A 21,677-nucleotide genomic window follows, 5' to 3' on the forward strand; every position below is an offset into this window, starting at 1 on the left:
TCAAGTCTCAAGATCATTGAACAGTGGTGTTTGTACTCACCTACAGCACAGGTCCTCTGTCTGCAAGGCAACCTGCTCCAGACCTGTGCAGCCAGGGTAACTTTTGGGTCTTAAGGGCAAAATCTTGAGGCTTAGTGAGCAGCGCGCCACTGAGGATCCTGTTGATGAAGCCCACTCTTGTTATTTTAATGCTGCGTTGTGCTGACCTGGGCTGTTGGACTATCAGGGTCTTGATAAACTCTCTGCTGGTAGAGTCACGCTCAGCATTTGGGGACTGGGCAGCGTGTCCTGCTGTGCAACGCTAGCCAGCTTGGCATGGGGGCTGAACACAGGAGATGGGAGGCGTGCATGGCAGCGGGCCAGCTGCTGTAGGGCTGGTGCTGCAGAGCCGTGGTCACACACCCCAGCACTGACCTGTTGTTACTGGGATTTTCACATGGGGAGACGGCCTCCTGAAGATCCTTTCTCCATCATTCGCCACCCTAATGTCTCATGGCCAGTTTTGGCTGTGTCAGTCAGTGGGGGAGGATGCAGTGCCCCGTTGAGGGAAGGGCTCCACGCCAACATGTGGGGCTGAGCTGAGCGTGCTGTCAGCACAGCGATAGCCCGGAGGCAGCTACAGCAAAGGGCTGCCCTGAACCATGGGGATGGGTAAAGCTACCAGTAAAGTCACAATTTTAAAATCAGAGAGAGTTTCAGCACTCTGCTGCTACTGGAAGAGGTACTTGTTTTTTAAATGAGACGGTTCCCATGTCAGAAAGTTGTGTCTTTTAAAAGTCCCATTTAGTGCAAGGAGAATATTCCTGTCAGTGCTTCAGCTGCACTTGGCTGAAGACACCATCTGCTGCGACACTCGGCCAGCTTGGCATTTAAAATGTCATCTAGACTGGAAAGCAACTGAGCCTGAATACTGAGGCAGATGTCATCAGCAAAGGTGAACTTCCATGGGTGAATGAGGTTGTTGATAAAAAGACTGAGTTGCAGAATTGTTTACAGAGAGCCCTGTGGAAGATGGCTGATTTTTCTGTATATGCTTTATTTCCTGTATGTGCCTTACGCAATCTGCCTTGGAGAAGCAATGTTAGAAGAGATGGCAGTGAAATTCGGCATTTAAAACCCAGCATTAATGTTTCCTGCTGATTTTAATCTGGAGGATGAGTGGGTTTCTGTCCTCTCCAGAAATAGGACTGATGGTATTTTCCAAACCGAGCTGCCGAGGCCTAGGCTTGCCCAGTGGGGCAGGAGGACATGCCCATTTTCCTGCCTTTCTGTGGAGTATTGCTGCACACAAAGCCATTCAAAACTGCTCGCTCCCTCATCGTTTCTGTCTCAGTTGATGACAAAAAGGCAAACCAGCTCTGAGGCCTCTTTCTCCAGCACGGGGGGGTGTAGAAAGAATTACCTGTAGAAAGAATTACCTGTAGAAAGAATTACCCTGTCTGTCCCCTGAATACAGAGGCTCGTTCCCAACTGTACCTCCTGACATGTGTTTAGGCTCCAATAAAAAAAAATCCACCGGACAAAGAAGGAAGACGAATGAAATAGGGAGAAAACGCATTAAAAAGAAATAGAGTCAAAAGCTAATAGAGTTAATTGCTCTACGCAGGTTTGTGCCCGTAGGGCAAGTGTAGATGAGTGTTAGTAATGAAGCTCTTCAATAGTGCCAGAGGAAACTTGGCTTTTAAGGTAAAATGACCTATCATGATGAAAATGCTGTAAGAATCCTTTCCATGTAGGCTGCTCAGTATGGTTCAAATTGCTTTTCAGCTGTGCTCGGTGCTTTTGTTGACTCAAAGTAAATTAAACATTATCCTTTTTTAATTAGATAGGTTAGGGGATCTCAGTAAGTGCTACTTCCTACTAACTTAAAGACTAGAACTACTTTAAAGTAATTAAAGCTAAACTCCCCACCTTTAAATAATGAATTAACACAGAATTTGATTTAATAAGGAAGCAACTGGGGGTTAAATGAGACAGTCAGAAGGCAATGAGAAGGAAAAGAAGCCAGCACCGAGCGAGTGCAGCCACAGGGGTGGCTACTAGGGAGCGAAGCAGGTTTTTTCCTCTTGACAGGCAATTGCAAGCATATAATATATTCAAAGCCCTTCTTAGTTGTCTTTAACAATGATTTTCGTAAGCCTGTGCTGGCAGCAGGGGACTGGAGCAGCGGCCAAGGCTGCCCTGTACCGGACACAGCCGGTTCCAGCCCGCTCCAGCCGACTCAGTGCAGGGCACAGCTGGACCCAGCAGCCAAGATGGCAGCGCCTCTGGGAAAGGGCGTTTAAGAACGAACAAAAACATTGCACAGGCAGATGAGGAGGGGAAAAGAAGTGCGCAGCAGCACTGCGAACACCAAGGTGAGAGCAAGAGGATGAGGAGGTGCTGCAGGGGCCGGAGCAGAAATTCCCCAGCAGCAGCCCACACCAGAGCAGGCAGGCATTTCCTGACAGGAACCGCAGCCCACGGAGAGCCTCCATGCTGGAGCAGGTTTATCCCAAAGTCAAGTCTCTTTTGCGCACGATGGTAACTGGCAAGCAGTCTCCCCATCTTTATCTCAACCCATGAGCTTTCTGTTTTCTCCCCCAACCCAGCTGAGGTGGTGGAGGTGAGTGAGGGGCTGGGTGGGCATCCTACCACCGTCAGTTATCTACAGACTGGATCATCAGATACGGGAAGCCTTGTGGAGAGGGAAGCTGTGCCAAAAAATACTAGCAGGGTGCAATAAGGATCAACCAACTGCAAAACACAGAAAAAAAGCCACCGCCCCAACCAACTCTCTTTCAAGTGTGAACTTGCAAACTTCACATTTTTGAGAATAGGTTCTGGTACACTTCACTTCTCTACCTCCCAAAACAGTGTGCATTCTCAAACTTCCAAAGACCTTTAAAGTCTTGTCACAACAGGGCAAACAGCCCATCCCAAACCCTTGTGAGGACATCTTCTAACAAATGTCGATAATGCAGAAGCAACAACAAAGATTTTTGTGGCAGGGGGCCCTCTGCTTACAAGACGTCATTTGATTACTGTAGCCTTACAAGTTTTATATGATGTTTTATACCATACTGTAATACAGCAATGCATGCATACTCATGCACAAATAATTTATGAATTAAAACTACAATCCTTGATTGGCCTTATTATTCTAACTTCTCTTATAAGTATTTAAAGAGATGGCTTCCTAAAATACTACATGAATAGTACAATATTTGCCAGGCAGATACTATAGGATAATGTTAAAGATGAGAATCCTGTATTTCAAATTAATATTTGTATTCTGTTGAATGGTACAAATGTGAGAAGCGACTGTCTCAGGAATCATGCTAAGAAGAGTCTGAAAGCTGCTTATGTGAAGACAAGAGTCACTGACAATATGACAAAAAGCTCAATATCAAGACTTGTCATGTATTTTTACAATGAGGGTTGTAGAACACTGGAACAGGTTGCCCAGAGAGGTGGTGGATGCCCCATCCCTGGAAACATTCAAGATCAGGTTGGACAGGGCTCTGAGCAACCTGATCTGGTTGGAGATGTCCCTGCTCCTTGCAGGGGGGGTTGGACTAAATGATCTTTGAAGGTCCCTTCCAACCCTAACCGTTCTATGTATTCTGTCCTCTACCTTTTCCCAATGTTTTCTCACTTGTTTCCCCCTCAATTCAATAAACTAGAACTACAGCTGTTATAGGAGGGTTTATTTTGAACAAAACCAGTTAAAATGCAATTTACACTGAAAGCCAAAGCTGAGGCAAGTCACATTTCTTCTTGTTATTTGCTGGCTGTTGTAGGTGGGACCCACTCTTGTATCTTCTTGCGAGTAGTAGAGTAAGGAACGTACTGTCCAGGAGTGCCACTCAGATTGAATTTATGGTTCTCCCAGATAAATTTACGAGCAACTGGTGGATGAGTAGTTGGAGGGTCATCTGTCATTGAGTGAAGCCAGCGATGCCTTAAAAGGAAAAAGACACACTGTTATTAAAGAACATCACGTCGTTCCTTCCTCCTGACTCCCAAGGGTTCTCCTCTGAAGAGACAATAAGTTTTTAATTTGAGGGGACGAAGGGAATAATTTTAATCCATTACGACTTTGAATCAGACTACAGGATACTGTTTTAAGGTAATTACACAAGCATAGCTGATAAATAACAGTTCTGCTTCCAAGCAACTGAAAGTTTGAATTTCCTCTGAATACCTGAGTTTGAATTTCGTCTTCCTTTATATGCTTAGTATTTGGGCAGAGAGTATTTAATTGCTACATGTTTGTATGGCCTTAACCAGCCAGTCAGATTAAGGCAGGCACTACAATTGACAAAACCACAAGTTTTTGTTTTGTTGTCTGGGTTGGTTTTTTGGGGGTTTGGAGTTTTTTGTTTTATTTTTGTTTTCACTACAGTGCACAGCAATTTCAATACTATTTCCAAAGCATTCACGAGGCTACCACGGGGGATGTGGATTAATGATGCAGGTTAACCTAAAGCATCCACGTAAATGTTTACTGACTGCACAATAAAATGATTAATACCAATCAGTAACGGGGTAATTACCAAGTGATTATAGGGCTTATCCTTTACCTATGAACTAAATGTCAACCCTCTCCTGTGCAAACGACATTCATGACCAAGCAAAGTATTTTCTGTAACAATTTACTGAAACACTACAGCAGTGATCAACTTAATTGATTTCATCCCATTTCTATTTCAGTGCCCAAAGCAACTTTCAAATCTGAGTAACAGTTTAATTTTCTGGTAGTTTACATGTACTTCGTACTGTATGCAGTTATGACAGAAGTGAGGTTACTACTTTTTTTGCAAGCTGATGTATTTTTCACTGAGGTAAAGAGGCTTCTGCTAATCAGCTTTTGACAAGGATTTGACCTAAAAATAAGAAGTCTTCTATTCCAGTTGTTATTAGAAAGCCTAAAAATTGCATCTCCAGCCTTTAGCAACAAATCCAGCATACTTCATTGATACAGCAAAACAAAACCACAATAAAAGTAGTGAGAAATAGACTGACAAGTGTATTCTGCATCTGAAGAGCTCTACAGAAGGTTGATTATCTTTTCAGTCAAATAGCTTCTAGACATATATAACTTTAGTACAAAATCTCACTTTAAAAAAAGTCAGCCACATGTTCATTTTCTATAAGTAAAAAAGAAACAAAAATCCCAAAAGCCACACGTTGTAGAACTAAGGACGGCCAGAAAACTGTCTTGAATACAAAACTGGATGAAACAGTAACATCCTTTAAAAGTAAAAAGAAAAACCTTAGAGGTAAAGAATGGCCTCCTATGGGAAAAAATATTAACTTAGGAGTTTGAAAGTTACATGTGTTCGGATGAAGTGAGCTAGCGCAACATGAATGGGAAGCGGATCCCTCTATTCTTCCCCCCACTCTCCTTTGTAAGTCTGGTATCATTTGAAGTCTACAATTCCCACTATTTCTATTAATAAAGAATATTTTAGATAATGATTTCTGTCTGGAAGAAGGCAGCCCCATACTAATCACCATGTGGTCTGAGGATACAGGATCAGGCCTCGCTCAATTTTAAACCTGGTATTACCAGCCTCTGAAATGCCCTGGCCACATCACACAAAGCTCTGACCTTTTCCCAACTCTCTCTCAATTCACACCCGTTAGAAGAGTTCTGTGCTTCACACCACTTGAGATACCAGGTGTCCCTTGACAGCTAGCACCAAAGTTGGCAGAAATGCTGTAAAAGAGCTAATGTGACAGAGGTGGAATCATATGCTCAAACCCAACAAGCCGTCTCTCCACTGTTAACACAAAGAAACACACGGTTTGTGTCATGGGAGGAAGGGGAAAAGAACAGTCCGTGTATCCATGTACATTCTACCAATACTGACTTAAGTACTGCATTTCAAAATGCTTCATAGTATCACTCCAGAGGAGCCTCAGCTTTTCAAAGCCACTCACGGTAACACAGAGAGGCAACTTAAACTCACACACCTTCACCTAGTGATGCTTCAATAATAGTGGATAGGGATCCTGCAAACAAAACCCTATTTATGCACCTGTCACCATGCCTCACCGTCCTCACGCTCCCCTGAGAGTCATGCACAGCATCACAACAACAACAACAAAAATCGTTTTCTCAGACAGAAGTGTAGTTACAAAGGCCCTGAAAGACAGGCTGGAGCACGTAGAGCACAAGAACTGTAATAAAGCTCAGTTAAGACCAACTAGATTTCAAGCTTGCATGATGTCTGGCACCTCTGTCATTACAAGTGTACTTGTATCATATATTCGCTCCTTGAAACATCAGAAAAATTATCACAATATTGACTTACTTACTCATTTAACTGAATAGTTTTATCCTGTCATTTAAACTATTGTTTTGCAGCTTTACTAAGACTAAGTCCATGAAGTATTTTGAAATGCAATATTTTTGAATAATTAATATATTTGCTTTCAGGACTTTCTACAGTTCTATAACATCAATATGAAATCGGGTTCAAATTTAAATAGATCAGCAAAACCAATCCTTAAATCCCATTTTCTCATTGAAGTAGAAATAAAATTCCTCACCTATAAATAATGTCAGTGCAGTCACAGGTACTGAAATACCTGAAGAAATTTCAAAAGTTTGTTTAGAACTCTATCCACTATTAAGTATGCTTATATTTAAGAGCTTCAGGGCTTAAGCCTGGTCACAACAGATTCCCCTTAGAAGCCCAACATGTGACTTGCAAAGGCATTTCAGTTTGCACAGAGTCTGTTCTTTCACACAAAAGTTCTCACTCTTGACTTAAGCAAAAATATGTAAAATCCAAAAAACTTTATTTTGGGAAGACTTTCCCGTTGACAACCTCCCTCAAAGAGTCCTTTGAAGCCCTGACGCCTCATAGACTCTACTCCCAGATGCTCAAGAAAAGCTTTTCATTCACTAGATTGAACAGCATGAATAAAAAGATTTGACGTCTTGCAGATGGCCAGATTTCTATACAAACTCTGCCTATAAATCCATGCACAGCAAAACAGGATTCAAAAGTAATTAATGACTCAAAACCTACAAAGAAGCAGACAGCTTACACAGAGCAAAGAAAATAAGGAGGCTAGCAGAAGCTCTGAAGAGGCTGAAGCAGCTTCCTGAATCACAGAGCAGAGTCCCTACCGAGCAGACTGAGGCTAACAAAGCCCGTGGACTTTTCCTTGGGTAAACAGATGAAAGACACCTCAAAGCATCTTCAAATGCTCTCAAAGACTATGTAAAATTTTCTCCTGAGTCTAAGACAAATATTTAAAAGCAAGGAGATTTCAAACTGAAGCTACAAGGGACTGGAGCCAATTATATGATGTACAAGCTGTCAAACAAGAACGGATGCTACACAAACTCTGTAGCTACTACCATATGTGCATCTGCAAGGTTCAGGCACCATCTACGTTCAGGATGTTTGCCAAGTTCTTAGCATCCACTTTTTTCAACAAGTTAACTGTACTGCAATACGAAAAGAGAGAAGTGAAGATGCGTGTTCTGGTCAAAGGGCAGAGAAGAATGGAACATGTTTTTATTTGGGAAATAACTTTGATTTCTCATGCAAGCTACCATAAGATACCATTGTATAGTAATGAAACAGCATCCCATTTACCTGAAAACACCACACTAGCATTTAAACTACTTACAAAACCCACAAATTTATTGGGAAGCTACTGAAAGGATGGAAATTTTAGCCCCTCTTCCTTTTCTGTTCAGTCTTTTGGTTTTGTTTTCCTTAGGGGCCGACTTGAAAAGCAGCAGTTTTACAGGAAAATAGCACATTTCTTTAACTTTCTTAGTATGCTGGCACTTTAAGTCTGAGATGCTGCATTCCTCTCTCCGTCTGCTGTCAGATCAACTAATGAAGGGGATGTAGATTATTAAACTGGTTTGAAATACTTAATTTATGAAGTTAGCACTCCTGAAGCTCCTTCCAAAGATGCCAGAATTGCACCACAAGGAAATAAACAAAGTACAGAACAGACATTACAGATATATAGGACAGGGCTGGCAAAATTAAGTGTCCCTGCAAAAGCAGAAAACTATTCTCAACTTATAGTTCTACTTTCCCCACAGGACATACATATTGAAAAAGCAAATTATTTTTAACTAGTTCGTATACATAAACCAGTTGTCAATTTGTTTTTGCAAAATATTTGGCCAAAACACAAACACAATTACATTAAACCAGATAAATGGTAAACGAACGTATTTTCAGGTTAGGAGATAAATGAATGAGGAACAAAAGGTGATACTAGGCCTTCTGATGTAAAAGTGAAATGAAGTGAGCACAACTCACAGCCAAATGATTAGAGCAATTCTGTAACGAAGACTTCCATGAAAGCACTAAACAGAGTGTACACAGGAGCTGGTATGAACTTTTATTGTTTATATGTTCACACACTCAACCAGTGTGTTCAGAAGTGGAAGTACTAAGTTCCTGCAAACAATATAGAATCACAGAATGGTTTGGGTTGGAAGGGACCTTTAAAGGTCACCTAGTCCAACGCCCCTGCAAGGAGCAGGGACATCTCCAACCAGATCAGGTTGCTCAGAGCCCCATCCAACCTGGCCTTGAATGTTTCCAGGGATGGGGCATCCACCACCTCTCTGGGCAACCTGTTCCAGTGTTCCACTACCGTCACTGTAAAAATTTCTCTTCCTTACATCCAGTCTGAATCTACCTCCCTCTAGTTTAAAACCATTACCCCTCATCCTATCACAACAGGCCCTGCTGAAGAGTTTCTCCCTGTCTTTCCTGTAGGCCCTCTTTAGGTACTGGAAGGCTGCTTTAAGGTGTCCCCAAAGCCTTCTCTTCTGCAGGCTGAACAGCCCCAACTCTCTTAGCCTGCCCTCATAGGAGGGGTGCTCTAACCCTCTGATCACCTTCGCGGCCTCTAAACAGTAAGAGATTAAACAAATATTTTGGCTTTTCTAACTGTCTATAAGACATCTTTGAGCAGGGAAAAAAATGTGGCAAATATCTTGTATAGCATTACAAGAAGATTAACACTAATAATTCCCAATGTCAGCATTAAGGGCATTAAAAAAACCAAAATCTAAATAACTTTTCTCCAATAAAGTAGATACCAACATCTTAATTTTGATGATGAGAAAATAAAACCTAGAATAACGAAGAGGTTAAATAACACAACTAAATCAGAATAAACCACAAGCCTACATATTCTGGTATGACAACATTTTAAAAAAGCAACAGTCTCAATTCCCTGTACAGTAGACATATGTCAAAACAACTCTTTTGATTTCCTTCAGACTGTTATTTCAGTACATCCGTTGTCAAAAGACATTACATCAACTATTTTGGAATACTGAAAATATTCAGTAGCTCCTAAAAATGGTACTACAATATGTTATTACATATGGGATGTTTTTTTCTTGCTGCTTTTTCTTTTTATCCAGTATCTGACAGAAGGTAAAGGGTAGCTAAATGAATTCTTATTTTAGTTTTTTCCAGACAGTTGTTTTCAGAACTTTTCAATATACCAAAATGCTTTTTTCCAATTCATCATGTATAATGAGGTCCACTTGATTGTATTTCAACAATCATTCACAGAAGAAATCTTTTATTGAGGTTTGTAAGAAAACAATAAACAACACAAAAGCACAAGCAAAGAAAAAAAAAAAACCCAACAAAAATTGTGCCTGAAAATAAGGAAAGTGTTGAAAACCAGCATAGTCTAACAGTGAAAGGATAAAAACAGAACCAAACAACAGCTATTATACAGATAACATTGAACAGTCCTGCACTGACATGAACATGCTAGTTTTGGAGATCCTAATGTCACTTCTAAAAAAACAATGCTATTAAGCTCTTACTGGAGAAGACAGGAAAAAAAAAGTTAACTGCACTAAACATAATTTTAAGGCTAGGGTAATTTGAAACAAAACTGACGACCTAGACAGCCTACCCACACATTTCTCAAATGTTCTAATGAGAGCCCCAATTTAGGAGGTTAGATAATCAATCTCAGCCTTGGCACAGAACATCTATCACAGGAATAAGAAAAACCAGCGTTCACTTATGCTCAGCCTACCCAAGCACCTCTTATTTCCTATCATCTTTCACTGCTTTGTGTCTGAAGTGCTATTCATATTCCTCAAGAACTGGGTAGAGATTGTTTTTTGCTAGCATACACTTATTTTATTTGGTGTGTGTTTTTCCTGAGTTATTTAGGGAAACAAAAGAAACTATTAACAGCTGTGTGGCCAGAGACCTTCTGAAACTGAGGGTTGTAGGGAATTATTACTCAAATGCATGAACAGAAAATAAAAACTTGAGAAAAATTATAATCAAGTAGCAGTCAACACACAGAGCATCCTGGCTCTTTGCTATTCATCATCTTTAGAGCATCTACGTGTATCAGTTGAAACAATTATGCTGTTAGTGGCTGTGGATTAAGGAACGTTGCTCCATCATTGCCTTACATTCTTCAGGTTCTTGTCTAGAATAGATAATAAAAATATTTTTTCTACCTCTGGCTGCTCAATACTATTGGTTTGGCTTTGCAAATCATTAAGATGGAATCATAACTAATAAGGAAAACTGGAACACTGGCTTGACCTGTTCAATTTGGCTGGCAAAATGCTCTTCTCATTCCAAGAAGCAGTGAGTGCTACTGTCAGGATAGTGAGCAATAGAATATTATGAATGAAGTTCAAAATTAAAAGTAACCAGTCTGAAATCTTCTGGTCACATATAAGATAGCAGCATCCAATAAAACTGTATTACCATAAAATTTAAGTGGTTTTTTTTTTTTAGTCTTCTGCTTTGTAATACAAGAAAATATACAAGTAATTACACAATTGGTATCTGTCCACATTATTAAGTTAAATGGCTTACCATTCAGGGGGCACCATACTCCCATCAACTTCCCAAAATGTATTTTTGCCATTCATTTTGTCAGTATAGATGACCCATCTGTGTCGACCTAAATTAAAACAAATAGAAATATTGCATTAACTCAAGAAAATAAATTATTTTCATATAAAGGAGAGAATTAATGAAAATAGAAGGAAAAGTATTTTGACCAAAAGTATCTACCATTATGGGCACTTATTTCAAAGTCAGTTCAGCTTTTATTTTTCTAAGTCTTCAGTATTTTCACATGGCTAAATCTAATGCTCTCACAAGGAAGCAAGTACTGACAAAATTTTCAGGCAGGAAAACAGGATTGGCCATGTCCCCACGTCTCGCCCCCATTAGAAGTCTTTTCCAAAAAGACATTGCCATTAGTAACCTAGGATTAAACTAAGTTTCAGCCATGTAAAACTATCCAGCAGTGTTTACCAGCGACTCTGCTTTCCCCAGGTACCCCACAACTTAACCTACGGGACACAGAGCTTGGCCTAACCAGTGTGTCAATTGCTTATGTATCACCTTCATGGTTTTAGGTGCTACTTTCTTCACTATTTTACAAATGTTACTTAAAATCCTATTACTTAAGGTAACAGGAAGCTTAAGCTAGCCTGTGTTTCTTTGCCCTGAAGTGATTGTGTAAGTAAGTACAGCTGTGAGGCAGTTTTAAAGGCAGTTCTCTGTTTTCCCTCACCTGTTAAGCTACCAGCTTTTAGCTCAAGGACCAAACTCAGCTCTCAATCCTATTATCATATCAGGCATGCCCACATGGAAAGCACCCTGACTGGCTTAGATTTATCCCACATTTATTATGTCAGATTGAATATGCTTGCAAATGAATTAAGGGACGTAGTAGAGACAGAGGATATCAAAGCATTTCTATGAGCCCCCTCTAAGACCCACACAAGTCAAGTGCAAGGAAGTCAAGTAGACAAGAAGTTCTACTTCAGCAGCAGAAACTATGCAATCTATATTAAGTTGAGGAAAATTAACTCCATCCCTGCCAAAACCAGAACAGACAGTCAGACAGGAGGTGTTCACATGAGCACACATACCAAAGAAGTTTCTTCTGTCTTCATAGTACTTGTTTCCATATTTATCAATTCCTATCAGCGTACCCGTCTTCAAATCATTGACCCTGTGAGTTTTCAAAACAACATTTTCAATTGACATCGTCTTAGAACAAAGCTGCAATAGAGGTTTTTTAGGGGTTTGTAAAAATCTGTAATGAAAACTCTTCAACACGTATATGTAAAACTATTCAAGCTTAAGGATTGCAAAACATAATCACCAATTCCCACAACTAATGTCAGCATGGCTTTACTGCACGCTTCACTGACAGGATAATAAAAATCATACCAAAAGGCTTTTGGGGGCTATTATTTATTTAAAAGCTCTTTAGAGTGGAAGATAAAGCAACGCTGCAATATAGCACAATTTAACACCCACAAAACCTTAAATACTGCGGAAGGGAGTCCCAGAGACGAATGCTAATTCACTGAGTTGAAGATGTTACCACCCTTCTCAACTCTTTGCTACTACCCTTTCAGCTTGAGTTGCCACGGAAAGTGGTGAGCACTGAAGCAGCTTAAGAGATGTGGCACGCCTGTGTGGGCACTAACCTCCAGGAGAGGAACAATAATACTTTAAGCCATCATAGCTGCTTGCCAAGGAAATGCATTATAAATCCTAAATTACAATTGTTACTTTCTAGTTTTTGTGTAACTGTGGAAGATGTGAGCGTTTACTCTGCCACTCCAGGAGACTTATATTGACCCAGATAAGTCATGTACCAGTTTCAATTCTTTATATAGAACATATTTTAACAGTACTGTATGTAACAAATTAAACTGAACCTGTGATTTACATTCTATTGATAAAACCTTAAAATTACTGAAGTGCTCTTTTCCCCCTAGAGAAAGAGAGCGCTGGCCCAACCTTGCTCCCTTTTTTTGCTTGGTAGGTGTCAACTTAGCCTCTGACCTTTGACTCACAAAAGCTCCCTGACAAAACAGCCATTAAGATGTGCTTAGGAAGAGGCCCTCAGGTGAGACCTAATACTCAAATTCTTCTACACTTTTATTTCCCCAGCTCCATTTCTTCATCAGAAATGCCAGTGTAATAGCTACAGCCTGAGAAAGGAAACAAAGTGGAGAAAACAAGTTGAGGGGGATGACAGAAAATAATAACAACAGTACTAGCCAGGGAAATCATATAATGTCTTAACTTATACTAGTTAACAGCTTGAAATTTCCCACTAGAAAGTTCTGCAAAAGGAAGGTCTATTTGAGCTGCTTTCTACAGTGGAGACAGAAAAGCCAGAAGTTGCCTGTCACCACAGCAGTAGGAATACCAGACAAATTTGAGACCTCCCAAAAGCTGAGTTCAGAAAAGTATATGATATTCTGCCACAAAACAAATGAGAAAATAATTTAAAATGCATAGTAATTGTAAAGGGAGCAATACATTGACTGACAGGAAGAAGACAACGTGCTCAGCTGAAAGAGGACATACAGAGCTGATTGAAGGTTACTAGTGGAGTTCCACAAAGAATGTTGATGTCAGTAGCCTTATTTAACACTTTACAGAGCTCCTGACCAAAACCAGAATCAAAACAGAAACCTCACTCCTAAAAAGCACAGGGATCTGACAGATTATATTACCTTACAAAGGAAGGTCACATTATTGTACAGGAAGTTCTGTAATGTCTTCAGGGCTGGAGTGATACCACCAGAATTAAATTCAATCGTATGTAGGTCATAGCACAAGGTGATGCACCTGGAGACTAATAAGATCTGAAGCACTATGTACAAAATGACAAGTAAGACATCTGGATTTCAGAAGGCAATAAAGAGCTGCCAATTAAGTGACATGTGGGGAAAAAAAGACAAGCTGATCCTAGGACATTTGAGGTGAACTGAGCTATCTTCAGTGAACAAAGCAACTACTAAAGATACTGTATAAAAATACTGATGAGGCCTGATCAGCAAGTGTGTAAAATGTTATGTTTAACTATTAAAAACAGATTAATTTATACTACAAGAAACAACACAAAAAATTATTATTACGTGGAAAAAAAAAACCAAAAAACTTCAAGAAAGCTCAGAAAGCTTGTTTATTCTAGCATAAGAGAGCCCTTGATATATAGCAGGGAACTTTACCTTTGCAAATCCTCCCTATCCCATACTCCTGACTTCCCACTTAATTAAAAAAAAAGGCTTTTTGACTATGTGCTCGGGCCTACAACATTCACTGTACCCTGAAGAAGTGTTCTATTACTCATCCCAGACCAGCTACAAAGATAACACAGGCTACTGACACCACCAAATTTGGATCATGCACCAATCAGACTTCCACCTTACATTTCATCGAGGACGTGAATTTAAAAGAAAAAAAAAAAAAAAAAAAAAAAAGAGAGAAAGAAAAAAAAAAAAGGAAAAAAAAAGTACTTTAGTAAATCTGCAGCTCCTCCTATTTGGGAGGAGCTTCACACACACTGTATCACAATTCAAAACACTCTTCACAAGGTAGAGATGAGATGTGAGTGGGAAAAAAAAAAAAATGGAGAAAGTTTAATGCAGATTAGAGAAAGGTTCTGTGCTTGGGGAACCAAGGACACAGACATGACTGAAAATAAAGGCCGAGATTAATCCAGCAGAAAATGCCACTGGGGCTAGAGGGCATCCAAAGGGGAGCACAGGCCAAAGCTGACAACACTGCCAAAGAGGCAGACGTACAGCCTGAAGCACTGAAGAACTACAGCCGGTAAGGCAGACGAATGAATCCTCTGCTTGACACCGCAGGATTTTAGCAGAAGCAGGGCTTTCAGGTTTGCACACCGGAGAGTTCACGACAGCCGCCGCCAGCCTGAGGCGGCCCACAGCAAACAGCCGGCGGGCCTGTGGCAACAGGACCGTGCAGGACTGAGGCCGGACACCGGGAAAAGCTGCCCGGGCGATACTGACAGCTCAGCACCGAGGAACCCACTACAATGCCTAAAGAAGAGAAAACAACCACCGCAGCCTGCCTGGGGAACGCTCTGGCCGCACTGCCTGCTGCCGACCGGGACTGGAGGCGGCGAGCCGCACCGCCCCTCCGGACAGTTGCACGGAGCGGCCCGGCCCGGCCCCGCACACCGCCCGGCGTGAGGCAGAGCCCGGCCGCCCGCCCTGCTGGCGCTGCGGCGAGCTGAGGCCGCCCCGTATCGTCCCGTCAACCCCGCTGCGCGGCGGAGCAGGGCGCCCGTGACCCGCCAAGGTGACCCCGCGGGGCGGCGAGGCGGGAGCCGGGAATCCGCCCGCCCGCCCGCCTGCCGCCAGCTCCGGGCGCGCAGGACGCCCCGTTACCTCAGCAGCTGCCAAAGGGCGCCGCGGACGCCGCCGTGGCCGCCGAGGTGCTTCAGGGCCCGCTTCACCAACTGCACGTACTCCGCCATCTTGGGGCGGTACCGCCCGCCCCCGGCACCGCCGTCGCCGTTCCGGCCTGCGGCCGCCCCGCCCTTCACCGCGACCCGGCCCCTTCCTCCGCCCGGCACGCGAGTGAGGGAGGCAAGGTGGAGGCGTTTCCTTACCGTCTGCCATTTGCTTGCTGGTTGCCTCAGCCCCACAGTAGGACCGGACGTGGCTGCCAGCGGCTGCCCGGGCTGCGGAAGGCTGGGCCGGTTGGACGCGGCCTTTGGGACCGTCCGGGCCCCTCTCCCTGGCCTGCCCCTGAGAACGGGCAGGGAGGGAGATGTACAGCCCTCGGGCAGCCCAGAGCTGCCCTGCCCAGCTGCCGAGGACGTTACTTCTGATCCCGACTCGGCCTCGCAAGCAGCTCTTCAGCCACCCTCTCCCTGCTCTGTGATCCACCTCGATGAGCAATATGGCTCCATCAGCCTCGTTAACTCTCCTGCAAACAGACGTAGGCTGCAGTTAGATGCCCCCGACCACCTCTTCACCAGGCTGTAGGTGCAGAGCTTCCTCAAAACCCATCTTCACAAATGCACGTGTCTCTGGCCATTGCAACAACCCTGTGCTGGAGCACGACTTCAACATCCTGCTTGAAGGGGACCCTGGTGTCCCAGGTGTGGCCTCACCAGCCAAGGGGACAGCAATTTCCCTGGACTGGCAGACCATGCTTCTCCCAGTGCAGCTAGCATGGGGTCGGCTTAGTTTGTGATAACAGGGCAACTATCCAGAAATATATCCAGTAGTGAGATCTTTCTTTTGGCCTTTCTTAAGGTTGCTGAAGGGTATTTTCTGATGAAAACAAGAGATTTGGGCTTCCTGTCTGCACAGTGTCTCGATCCATGAAAAGACCGTTTGCCTACTGCTCACGTGTGAAGATCAGCAAGAGACAAAGAACTTCAAGATAGGGAAAAAACCACTTTTTAATATAAATGTCTACTGTCTACCCTTATTTCACACAGATCACAAGATCTGTGATGAGAAGAGTTACTTAAACAGCGAGGAGTCTAGGATTCCTAGATCAACAATTAGGAGATAGGTGAGGTGACACCTAAACCCATGCAGATTGTGAGCAATGGTCAGAGAAAAGCTTAACAGTCTTCCGTATCCCTGGCTTTTTCCCAACTCTGGCAGCCATTAAGGAACATGTATCTCCTATCTCATCTACCTCATCTCCATCTTGTCCCACTGCCCTCTTCTGGTTTTGCACCAGCAGGAAGAAGTATTTTTGATTGCTCTGCTGTGGACCTTGCAAGTACTTTACTGCTGTCGCTGCAAGGCTGGTTGGGCAAGGTGCAGAAACTACCTCACTGACCTTTGCAAGGCTAGGACTACGCAGGCCAGCCAAAAATAGACCCATGGTACCTTGTCAGAGCAGGCAGGACTTGGAAAAGCACCCAGTAAAACATATCACCAGTGCTGCAACCGGCACTGGCCGATCAGCAGAGCCCAGCGGTCAGTCAGCATGGAGGGGCCAAGCTGCTGGGCGCTGGCACTGCTGAACTGGGGATTTGGCAAGGGACAAAGCAAGAGTCTAGGTGAAAAATTAAGTATGCCGCGTTAAACCTGAAAGGAAAATCAGACTGGGAAAAAGGCCTGTCAGCCAAGTTCACAGTGTAGACAAACAATACCCATTTCAATGTAAAGTCTAGTGATCTAAGCTTCCCATTCAAAATTTTTTTAATTTCAACACAAGTGATTTTGTGTACAAACATGAAATACAAGCCCTGCTGATTCAGTGCTCTGTCTTGTAACCACAGCATCTGTTTCAGGATATGTGTCAGGCTCCAGTACGCTCGTGGCAGGTTATTTGCATTTTCACAATCAAAACTCTTACAAAATCTATTAAGTATATTAAAATAGGGTCAGATAGTTGTACATCAGTAGGCAGAAAAAACTGTGAGGAATATTCACACTCAGAATTCACTTGTTTTGTTGCCTGTAACTTCATACACTGAAACCACTTTCATATAAACTACTGATGGTGGAGTGTAAAATGTGAAATAAATGCAGTTTAAATGAGGTCAGACAACTTTTGGAGCATTGGATAAGTTCAGCTCTTGAACTAATTTCTAAACCTATTCCTGATTCATGTACCTGGGATCATTTTCATTGACTGAGGGTGTAATTCCACAAGCATTTTATCTGCTGGCAGTGAAATAACATAGAGGTTTTGTTTGGTTTTTTGTTTTCGTTGAATCATAGACTTCAGTGATCTGATCATTTTAACCCTTCTTTTCTAATATAGATTCAGAGTGTGACAAACAAGAATATATTTTTCAAAGATAAAAGAATCAGTTTCCTGAATGACTGAAAGGATGACATGCAACTTCCCTTGACTTTGATAGCACACAACAGTCTCACTGAATCCTAGATAATTTAGTTTTTATTTAAAGAGCTTTATTCAGTGGTACAATTGATCTTGAAAAACCTAAGTCTCAGAAAGTGCAAAAATAAACCAATATACACAGTAATTCAATATTTATATTTTACCTTAGAACTGTTTTATTACGTTTGTCTATTGTCAGCCTCAGCTCGTGTACTGTGTGCTGTTCTGGGTCCCACAATTTAAGGAGGATGTGAAGGTCCTTGAATGTGTCCAGAGGAGGGCAGCAAAGCTGAGAATAGGGCTGGAAGGCGTGTCCTATGGGGAGCGGCTGAGGACTTTGGGTTTGTATGGTTTGGAGGGGCTACCTCACCGCTCTCTACAGCTTCCTGAGGAGGGGAAGTAGGGATGGAGGTGCTCATCTCTTCTCACTGTATCCAGTGATAGGATGTGTGGGAATGGTTCAAAGCTGCACCAGGTGAGGTTTAGACTGGGCATTAGGAAGCATTTCTTTACAGAGAGGGTGGTCAGACACTGGAACAGGCTTCTTGGAGAGGTGGTCGATGCCCCAAGCCTGTCAGTGTTTGAGGCATTTGGACACTGCCCTTAACGACACGCTTTAACTTTTGGTAAACCTTGAATTGGTCAGGCAGTTGTACTAGATTATCATTGTAGGTCCCTTCCAACTGAAATAGTCTATTCTATTCTACAAAAATTTAGAATTATTATTCTAAATTTATTATTCTAAAATTAGAATAGAATTCTGCCATTCAAAAATCATATAAATTTATGCTGCCACGATTCACAACCACAGAACATATATTTGCAATAATAATTAGAATTCCTTTTCTTAATTAAACTAAGAAGCAAATCCAACAGAAGAGAGACTAACAAATCAGACTAAACTATGTAGATTTTGAAAATGTTATCACTTTCTTCTAAAATTGCAAAGTTCCAGAAGCGAAGTTCAATTCACAACACAAATCTTCACAATTTAGTGCCCGGTAATACTTTAGTCCAGTCTCTAACTGTGGTTCCTCTAGTCTAAATAATGCAATCACTGATACTTTCACTAATGGATTTTCAGCCAGTCCTTTGAGCTGTATTATTTACGAAAAACACAATGAAAAGGTGTTGTCATTAAGTTCCAATGCTTTCAAAGATTAAAAGGTTAATTCATAGCCTGGAACTAAAGTGCAGTATTATTTACAAAGATACGTATTTCATAATTTTCAAAAAACATTCAAATATATATATACCTCTGTGACAACAGTGAAACACTCAAAAAACCCAGAATAATACCTTTACTGGCACTTCTGAAAACGTGCCACTTTGTGGGAGCTGTAGGTCTCAAGTAGTAACTCTACCATCATCATCCATTTCCCAATGGCAAAATTCCACTGGTTACAGGGTGAAAGAAAAGCTCATTTTACAGTTGCTCCTTAGCTAGCCTTCATTAACTAAAGTATGTGGCTATTCGATTTGCTCCCTAGTAAAACTCTAAGGTGAAGCAGATAGGACAATGGGTAATGGTTTTAAAATAGAGGGGAGTAGATTCAGACTGGACATAAGGAAGAATTTTTTTTTATGATGAGGGTGGTAGAACACTGGAACAGGTCGCCCAGAGAGGTGGTGGATGCTCCATCCCTGGAAACATTCAAGGCCAGGTTGGACAGGGCTCTGAGCAACCTGATCTGGTTGGAGATGTCCCTGCTCCTTGCCGGGGGGTTCGACTACATGACCTTTAAAGGTCCCTTCCAACCCAAACCATTCTATGATTCTAAGTAGAATTGAAGTTGTTGTAAAGGATCTTAAGACACCTCATGAACAGCTTCTTGGAAGGCATTAGGCTGTAGGTCTGCAGAGCACCAGGAATCTATAGGACTAAAGCCACAGTGTTGGCTGCTCGCAAGTCTCTTGCCAACCAACTTTCTTGTTTTGGAAGCTGGTATTACCGGGAAGTTCAGAGTGTGGCAGTTTGGTACTCAGGATGTCCAGCGGACAGTTCTGCTGAGTGAAAGGTGCTGTATTAATTCAGAAGAACCCATGGTGGAGGAGGTCCATCTAGTTTCTCTGCTATCACAGGCAACTCCAGCACAGAGGCTTAGTTAAAAGGGACCCCAGAACATCGCTTTGGTGCTATCCCCTTTTCCCCACCACTCCACACAAAATACTTTTCTCTCCTTACTAGCACCCCACACACCTTCCCTAACCCAAGTGCAGTTAACTTGAAAATATATTTGAGCAAGCATTACTACAAGATCCAGTTACTAAAAATAATCAGGCATTAGTTCAGCCACTATCAACAGCCCCAAAACCTTAAGCATCCAGATGTTGATACTTCAAGACGGTGATACTCTAGTGGTCCAAATTACTTGCTTTAATCTCCAAGGCAGTGATTCAGAGGACACACTTGGTTCCTACGCTCAAGCTGAATGCACACCCCTGACTTCCGATGAAGATTCATGCAGGAGGAAATTGTATCAGTGTTAGCCATTGTATATCAGAGTGAGGGCAGGGCTTTACACGGGAGAGCTCAGAGGGTAAAGGAAGACTGAGGTGGCTGAGCAGGGCTGTTCACAGGCACGTATTAATGCAAGATTTTGTACACATATGAAGAAAAGCAGAGGAACTCATGAGGGATGCATTCATACGATGAAGTACAAGTGTTCTCTGGTGTCATTTGGTACAGAGGTATGAGGAGGAAAGGCAAGACTGGGTGCTACGGATGTTTGCTGAGTAGAGGGAAAAAGGGAGATGCCACGGGGAAACAAAGTTGGAGAGCTCCCAGACAAGTTTTTGCTGTTCACCACAAGAGCACTTTTTTTTTTTTCTAGAGCGCTCTTCTTCTTCCCTTCAGAGGTGACCAAAAGGCTGTGGAAAGTTACTGGTATAAGAAAGAGAGAGTAATCTGATTGGAGAACAGGGCTCTGTGGAAGTTAGACTGGGTCCAGAGGAGGGCCACAAAAATGATCAGAGGGCTGGAGCACCTCTCCAGTGAAGAAAGGCTGAGAGAGTTGGGGCTGTTCAGCCTGGAGAAGATTCCAGGAAGACCTTTATTGCAGCTCTTCTAGGTATATATCTTATAAGAAAGATTGAGAACTGACTTCTTATCAGGGCCTGTAGTGACAGGACAAGGGACAATGGTTTTAACCTGCAAGAGGGCAGATTTAGATTAGATTTTTTTTACAATGAGGGAGGTGGGACACTGGAACAGGTTGCCCAGAGAAGTTGCGGATGCCCCATCCCTGGAAGTGTTCAAGGTTAGGCTTGATTAGAGGATCTCTGAAGGTCTCTTCCAACCCAAACCACTCTGTCATTCTATGATTCTGACTACTGAGAAAGTTTTTCAAACAGGGCTAAGAGATAGCCTGGAGTAAGTTTTGAGGGGGAGGAAAATCTAAATGCTTATTTCCAGCTCTCATCATTAGTAAACTCATTGCATCATCCAAACTTCATCTTCTACCAGTGCACCTTGCAAACCTTTTCTCTGCAGTGTGTCAGCGGGTAATTAATTTACTTTGTGATAAAAATATTTCAGAATTTAAATGGCAAGAATGGTAGCTCATTTCTCATTTGGGATGCTGTTCTGGGTTATCTGCACATTCATGCAAATGCCACATTCATTTATAATAGAAGACAAAGACTAAAAAAATTACACTTTTCAATTATCATTGAGAAATCAATCCTAGAATAGACCAAAACTTGTGATAATTTCACAGTTTTATACAGGAATAAATGCATTATTTATCCAGTAATATTTAAAACTGAGATAATTAAACCTGAACATCTGAAGTCTATATTTTTTTCAAAAGAAAAAAAACCAACTCTGTTCAACCATATTCTAACTTCCAACCTAAAACTAATCCGCCGTAATGAATCAAGTAATAATTTCAAAATATACATTATTGCATTATATGACATCAAGATCTGTGATCAGGGTTCCTTACAATGCATATTTCTAGGTAGTGTTTTTAAAAGAAAAAAAAAAAAGGGCAATTAAATTTTACAGCAAATTATTTCATTTTCAAATTCATA

The 21,677-nt window shown here is 42.0% G+C and overlaps 1 protein-coding gene across 2 annotated transcripts; it reads right to left on the reverse strand.

The window, feature by feature from the left end:
* Positions 1-3,672: 3,672 nt before the first annotated feature.
* Positions 3,673-15,358, reverse strand: NDUFA12 (NADH:ubiquinone oxidoreductase subunit A12). Of its 2 annotated transcripts, XM_086750335.1 has the most exons (5): positions 12,849-12,976; positions 12,406-12,482; positions 11,921-12,000; positions 10,851-10,938; positions 3,673-3,943 (listed from the first exon to the last, which is right to left on the reverse strand). In XM_086750335.1, exons 1-5 carry the CDS (start codon positions 12,882-12,884, stop codon positions 3,763-3,765), a joined length of 462 nt encoding a protein of 153 aa, XP_086606461.1. In that variant the 5' UTR covers positions 12,885-12,976; the 3' UTR covers positions 3,673-3,762. The 2 variants fall into 2 exon arrangements, with proteins under 2 accessions (XP_086606461.1, XP_086606471.1); XM_086750345.1 differs by lacking the exons at positions 12,406-12,482; positions 12,849-12,976 and adding an exon at positions 15,212-15,358 and having other exon boundaries at positions 11,921-12,003.
* Between the last annotated feature and the right edge of the window lie 6,319 nt (positions 15,359-21,677).

Source organism: Chlamydotis macqueenii, chromosome 1 (genome assembly GCF_036417535.1).
Source record: "Chlamydotis macqueenii isolate bChlMac1 chromosome 1, bChlMac1.mat, whole genome shotgun sequence".
NCBI classification, from domain to species: domain Eukaryota; kingdom Metazoa; phylum Chordata; class Aves; order Otidiformes; family Otididae; genus Chlamydotis; species Chlamydotis macqueenii.